This window comes from Geospiza fortis, unplaced genomic scaffold (genome assembly GCF_000277835.1).
Source record: "Geospiza fortis unplaced genomic scaffold, GeoFor_1.0 scaffold200, whole genome shotgun sequence".
NCBI classification, from domain to species: domain Eukaryota; kingdom Metazoa; phylum Chordata; class Aves; order Passeriformes; family Thraupidae; genus Geospiza; species Geospiza fortis.
Genome location: NW_005054353.1, coordinates 1,345,130 through 1,352,108, shown reverse-complemented (window position 1 = coordinate 1,352,108; position 6,979 = coordinate 1,345,130). Strand labels below are relative to the sequence as shown.

The following is a 6,979-nucleotide window of genomic DNA, read 5'->3' as shown; positions in this document are numbered from 1 at the left end:
CATGAAAGGTTTGTTAGATGCTGTTCAGTACATCTGGAAAAAAAAGCACTAAAACCTGCTGAGTGCCCTGGAGAAAATTAATGCCAAAAGAGGCAGAAGGTGTCAGAGAACAAAAACCAATCCATGATTTCAGCTGAAGTTAGGTAACTGAACAGACTCATGCAATTCAGTGCATGGCCCTGAGCAGTGACGGTCTGATGTCATCGTACACTTAAAGCTCTCACATGCTGTGTGCTTTGCCAGGCTGAGCCGCTACAGTGAGACATTATGGGATAAGTTGGGAATGCTGAAAAAACATACTGCAGCCACATGGTTCAATTCTGGGCATTGCTCTACAAGACATTGATCAACAAGGGGGCTTCAAACAGAAGCAATGAAATAGATGACACTAATATCATTACTTTGGGCTTATACAGGTGTGAAGAAGAATCAAATTGTTCTGTAGTATATTTCTATGTTAGATGTAGCATGTATTTAACATATTTAGAATGTATGAGTTATGTCTGTGTGCATATATGTGATATATGAAAAAGTTTAAGGAAATGAAAAATACAGTACTTGAACAAATAAAATATTCTTATTAAATGCAGGAGAGTGACAACTGTGCAAACACCAGGTGGGATCCTGTCTGGAACAAAGCCAAAATAAGTTTTGGCACTGGGTTTAGGTGTAGCCATAGTTTCCTGAGTACCTAAATACAACATGCCTTGTCATCCAACTGAGTGCAGAGATGCTTATATACTCTATATAATATAGAGTATATAATGCACATAAGTTCTGTATAATCTCCTATTCATAACTGTCATGGGTATTCTCTATGACTTTTGTAAAATCCATCCATATTTTTCCTCTTCATTTCAAGTAAGAGAATTTGAAAGATAGTCTTTCAGGGAAATACCTGATACCAGAACTTAAAAGATGAAATATGGCTCTGTTTTAGTGTGTACATGTGCAGTGGGGTTTTGTGAGTTGACAAAAGTCACATTTGCATGGCCAAAATTGGAGTTCAGTCCATCTCATCTATTATACAGTATTTGACTGAACTAGTGATGTACAATAAAATTTGCTACAGGACATGGGTTTTGGTAGTTGTTTGACCTACAAGTAACAGTATGGTGACAAAGCTTTCCTACATATGAAAATCTTCAGATTCATCCTCCTCAAATGCATCTCACATTTAAAAGGTCAGTTTGATTGCTAATATTTTCATGCCTTGATTATTGATAATAACAAATGGGAGAATAATACTGTAGGTGAGTACTTGTCTGTAGGACAGTTACTAAAGTCACAGTTAATTATATATTCTACACTTCATGTACTGAATCAATTATTTACATGTGAAAAAGAATGGTCTGTGATCTAGAATGAATTCAATTCTTGACAATTAAGCATTGCTGAAATAAAAAGGTAGGAATGCTTTGGAAGGCTATACAGCAAAAACAAGAATGCGGAAAAATTACTATTTCAGGCCCGAAGAGAAAGAAGCCTCATAATGCAATTTTCTAATCTGTAGGATGCCTCTATATGATAAAAAAATAATTTGTTAAATGACAGTTGCCTTATTACAGTACCATAAACTTTCCTAACTTCTTTTGTAGACTTTTGCCCAGCCAGTGAAGTTTAACTCTGATGCTGGGGCTTTTGAAGTAGTTAATTATGCCCCACAACGCCTGGAAAGCCAGCCGAAAAAAATTCTACATGATCAAAAACCTCCAAGCCCCATTTATGATGTTCTAAGCAAGGAAAAGAATGATGGGCAGCTCTCCAAAATGCACACTGCTTCTTCAACTTTTAGTATTGATCCAAATTGCAACACTATGGTAAGCATCTTATAGACCCTGAGTTTATATTTAGATCTTACTGTAGAGATACTGGCAATCGTTATTGTTGTGCTTGGCTTGGCAGCTTGGGAAAAATGTTAATTTATGTTAGGAAAACATAATGATGGGCCAAATTGTGCCCTGTAATGCACATGTGTCTAGCAGACAAGTGAATGGAATTACAGATGCACATCCTGTAGCACAGAATTTTGAAGATTCTGTAGGGCAGGGTTCAGCTGTGTGGTCTGAATACTTTTTAATATTAAAAGAAAAAATATTATGACAACAGTTACTTTACTAGTGATCCCTGGAATGTGCAAATTGACTGAAACTAATGCAGCTCAGTCTTTCCTTATTAATTAATTTCCTTGTGTGGCTATGAGCTCATCTGTGGTCTGGCAACACATAAGTCTCTCTTCCATTAATTCCTAAAGGATTTACATGGTTAGCATCAATTGAAATGGCCAGAAAAAATAATCTTTGGCAAGAAAAGAGCAAAATTAATGGAAAGATGGGTTGGAATTTATGAAAAAAAAATCTGTTTTCAGGCTTGCTTAGACAGTATCAGTTTTGGTATTCTCACCTGCCTACTTCCAAGGCCATCTTCAGCACCAAAATAGGCAGGTTAAAAGCAACAGTTGAAGCATCGTACACACCTGGGAGAACACAAGTCGGTGTAATTTGATGTGGGATTTTACCTTTAAACAACAGGTTTCAAGGACAAAAAAAATGTCTCACTGGGATGCTTGGTTTATTCCTTTCTTTCTTATTTTGCATGGATGTAACTAACATGTCTTCATTTCCTTTTATTCAAGGCCAGTATAAGGTCTTGCTTCATTTTTTCAGTGCCTGCTCAAAATTATGTCACAGCTGGAAAGCTGAGAGAAAAGCAGGGAGTTGTGACAGACCACTGCTTTTCCCAGTATAAGATGAATGATTTTCAGAAAAGAAAACAGTGTTGAGAGAGGTCAAAAGGCAATGATGTTTAACAAAATGATACTAATGTGATACTTCAATTATCCGCATTTAAGCTGGACAAATGATACAAAAGGACAAGGCTACCATGTTAAATAATAATTTTCACAAATACTTTGCTTGAGAGCACACAAGCAGAAGAGCTGTTCTTGATTTCTTATTTGCTCTCAGTATTAAACTGAGGAAATGCTGTGTGTTTGTGCAAGTGTGGCTTACATTGCTCTCTGGGCTAACCTCCCATCATTACCACTGTAGATGGCCTTTCTTGAGCAATTCAAAGCCATTTCACTATTATTTTCTTCTTTCATGTGGTCTGGAGAAACAGGGCTTCAGTATTATTTAAGATTCCATTTCTTTCCCTGGGATGTTTTCCATAGATGGGAAATATTATAGCCTTTTGAGGAACAATATGCCTCAGTACCCTTTCTTCTCCTTTTGGGGCAAATGGGTCATATTTCTTCTTATTTTTGATCCTCCTTTATTTGATGCCTCATCCAGTTCAGCTTGACATCTCAAGTCTGAGCTGGAGCAAAATGATCTGTGAAACAGTTTGTCCCAAATGGTTACTGCAACTACACAGGGTGAAGGAAGTCAGCTCCATTCATTGCACTACAGTGACTGCACCCAGAGAAGCCACCCCAGAACAACTCTATCAAGTAGTTCTATTCAAATCAAGTAGGATTTGATCTTTCAGTTGTCAGGTGATGCTGTCTGCTTTGCTTTGACTGCTTTCACAGGAACTAAAGAGATTGACAGTTGTTTTTAAATGTTACATTGATTTCAAAAAGTCATCTTGACTGATCATCACTGGCAGGTTACTTATGAAAAGGAGTTATGACTGGAAAATCCTAGTAGGCCTTTCTGAATTTAAACACATCTTGGCCAAGAAATACACACAGTGGTATTTTTCTCTGTATTCTACTTCCCTCTCAGATTGTTACAAATTTACAGATAAGCAAAAGTTTTCTTCATGTGTGTTTGCACGTTTGCAAATCATTGATATGGAAGTCAGTATCTTCTAATCCGTAGTCAATGTCATGGTGTGAAATACATTGAGAAAAAAATTGTGGACTTATGTAAAATCGATCACAACTATGGAAAGAAACTGGCTGGCATCCCACATACCTTACTTCAGAGAAACCCCAGTTCAGCAAAGCACTTAAGTATGTTCTTAACTTTAATCAAGGGAAGTTAAACACATGCTTAAACTTAAACACGTGCTAAAAGCTTTGCTGGATTGAGTCCTAGCAAGGTCTAAGGCTGATTGGGTAAAGAAACTAACCAAGGTAACAAACTCCATCAGATTAAATGTAGCATCTTTCTCTGGGGATGGGGAAAGAATAGAAATTTTTTCCTTCTGATATGACATATAATTTTGTGTACCAGCTATGTACAGATGTGAGCATGTTATGAATCATTCAGATAAAAAACTGGGCTGTAAGTCAGTAAATGCATAAATATTAAATGCCAAAATAAAGAAACTATCTTCTGTGTTTCAAAATACTTGTCAATTGCCAAGAAGAAGCATACACTGTGTGGTTGGGAGTAATTAGTCTCCATCTCCACAAATTACATTGTATGAGCCACTGCCAACATAAGCTTTCCATATTTTGAAATATTTTCTTCTCTCTAAATGAAACCACCCACTTTCTGAGTAATTCAGATTTTTTTAATCCCCTACAGATACGTATGAGGCAGAAATAACCCTTGCCCCGAACGGAATATTAGCTCATGGAAAGAAAATTCAAGCTGTGATCTGCATAAACTGGTTACCTGATACAACAAGTAGTATCCATCCTTGCCCAAACTTCACCTGTTTTTATGGACAAGGCTAGTTACTACATTCTTCAAAATAATTAGTCTTGCCTTCAGTAAAAGGAAAAATGCACCTCAGATGAATAAAATAGATCATCCCCTAAGAGTGGAAATGTACACTATTAAAAAAATACTAGGAAGGGCTGTATGTAATTTCTAAGGGAAGCAACTATGGATCGTTGTGTCCATAGTCAGAGATCTTACTCTTACTTCATTGGAACTAGCAGTCTCCGTGTAACTTGCTGCTCAACATTTCCCTTTCACCCCCCAAACTACTCCTTGGAGGCCTCTCTCTTTCTGTTTCAATGAGGACGGCGCTTAGACTGCCTGAGCAGAAATTTGTTGTGGCCCCAGGTCATACCAAATGTGGGTTTCCACTATGAGAATTACTGTGTACAATGCAGTTATGCAGTGATCCAACACATAAAAGCATGAGAGGTGATAACTAATTGGATTTCTATTTGTTTGATTTTGGTTTTATTTTCCCGAACTTTCTCATTATGAAAGTATAACTTAATTTAAGGTTCCTTACTCTTCAAATTCTTGAGGAAAAATAATAGCTATTATTTATGAAATGTGTCAAAGTCAGAATGAGCAGCAGTTTCCTGCTGCAGAAATTTTTTGTGCATGTAATTTGCATTTGAAATTGTGCAGTAAAAGAATGATTCATGCACACATTATTTCTGAAGAAAAACCACTCATGATTTGTTACAAAATCTGAACTCTTAGTAGGTGAAATCAGGTTTAGATCTTTTTAGCTTTTAATAGGAAGGTAATTGTTCCAGCATAAAGGTGGTGTTCATTCTGTATTTGTTTTCCTAAGACAATGCTTCTGTAGAAGGGGGATGTAGAGGGTCAGTTATGTGGCAGTGGCAAGTAAGTCAAGAAAGTAAAGAATTGCAAAAATTTGTCATTTCTTTTTTAATAGCAACTTGATCAAGAACAAGCAATTGAGTGGATTAAGAAAGAAAGGCTTCCAGCGTTTCTAGAAAGTGACTGTTACTTTGAATACAGGTATTGCAATCTTTTATGCTGTCTTTTAGTTATAAATTTGTACATTTTCCTCTTTTGTTTAATTAATCTTGGTAGTATTTTTAAAGTGGTTTTGCCCTCTCTTGTCCTGTTTTCTTTATTGTAATATTTTAGTGACCTGGATAAAGTTAGTGACTTTTTTACTCATCATGCTGTAATTTTCCTTGACCATGAATTACATCCTATACTACACCATTACAAAGAGGGTAAGAATGGGATTTACTGATTTCTAAATCTCTGTACCTCAGAGAAGTCACGTTAGCAATGCATCTTTTGCTAATCAATATGTAAGCCATATAAGTAGAAGTTACAAGTCTATGAAATTAATTTGGGAAAAACAGGAAGTGTTTTTTATTATTAGTTTAGTGTCTTTGGGGCCTCTGTCAGAGTTTAACAAAGTCCTCTGTGGGATGCCATGGCGTAACTGGATGATTTACTGTTAAAAACTTGCAGTGTTTTTCCAGATGTCCATTCAGCAGATGTTCAGGAGATCTAGTGTGCATTTTTCGGAGGACCTACCTCTATATCCCTTAAGGCTGTGTCTAGATGCAGATGATTGTAGCATGTTTTAGGGGTCCAAAAGGAGAGGCAGCCTGGAAATATGGTTCACAAAACTCATATTTGCTGATTGTAATGGCAGAGTGGCTACTGGGTTATAGACTTATACATTTAAAAAATGTAAAATGTTTTTTATTTTTGATAACCTAGAAACCGCACTTAAGTTCAAGGAGGAAAAGTGTGCAAAGAACAAGCAAACTGTAAGAGTGCTGAATTATACCTTTGTTAACAGCCTGCTTTACACATATCTGGGCCACATGAAACAATAACTTTGATCTTCTGCTATAGCAAATGTTTGATTAGGCAGAGTTACTAAGAGAATTTCATAAAACCATCTTTAAGCATGTACTTAATTTCAACTGATACCGGTAGTTCAAGCTGCTTTTCTGAATCAGAATCAAGGTAAGTTCAGATGCTAAAAGGGAAACTTGTGTTTAAAGATGAAGATACCGTAACCCTAGAAATAAATCCTAATTGGTCTCCAATAGTGGGCACAAATAAAACTGAGCATTCACTTGGTTGTAGGCTCAGGCATAGGCTTCACCTTCCCTTCACATGTGACTTGGTTGGCATTGTACTTGTTTCTAACTTAACTAAGTTCTGCCCAGTTCTTGGGGCCAGAGCATCCTCACTGTTGTCATGTGGTTCTAAGATTGCTTTTCCTGAACACTGCAATGTGTTCACACTGACAGAAAGTAGCACTGGAGAACTGTTCAGTACAGTGGAATCCCCGCAGGGCAGCCAGCTGAGCACAAGAGTGCCAGCTGTCTTGTCCTCAG

At 36.9% G+C, this 6,979-nt stretch overlaps 1 protein-coding gene across 1 annotated transcript in view; it reads left to right on the top strand.

Moving 5' to 3' along the window:
• The window catches only part of RGS22 (regulator of G protein signaling 22), a 59,891-nt gene that overhangs the window by 9,847 nt on the left and 43,065 nt on the right, over window positions 1–6,979 (top strand). Inside the window, exons 3-4 of the mRNA XM_031058977.1 lie at window positions 1,599–1,820; window positions 5,539–5,624. Coding sequence (XP_030914837.1) covers window positions 1,599–1,820; window positions 5,539–5,624 — 308 coding nt within the window. The remainder of the gene's footprint in view (window positions 1–1,598; window positions 1,821–5,538; window positions 5,625–6,979) is intronic.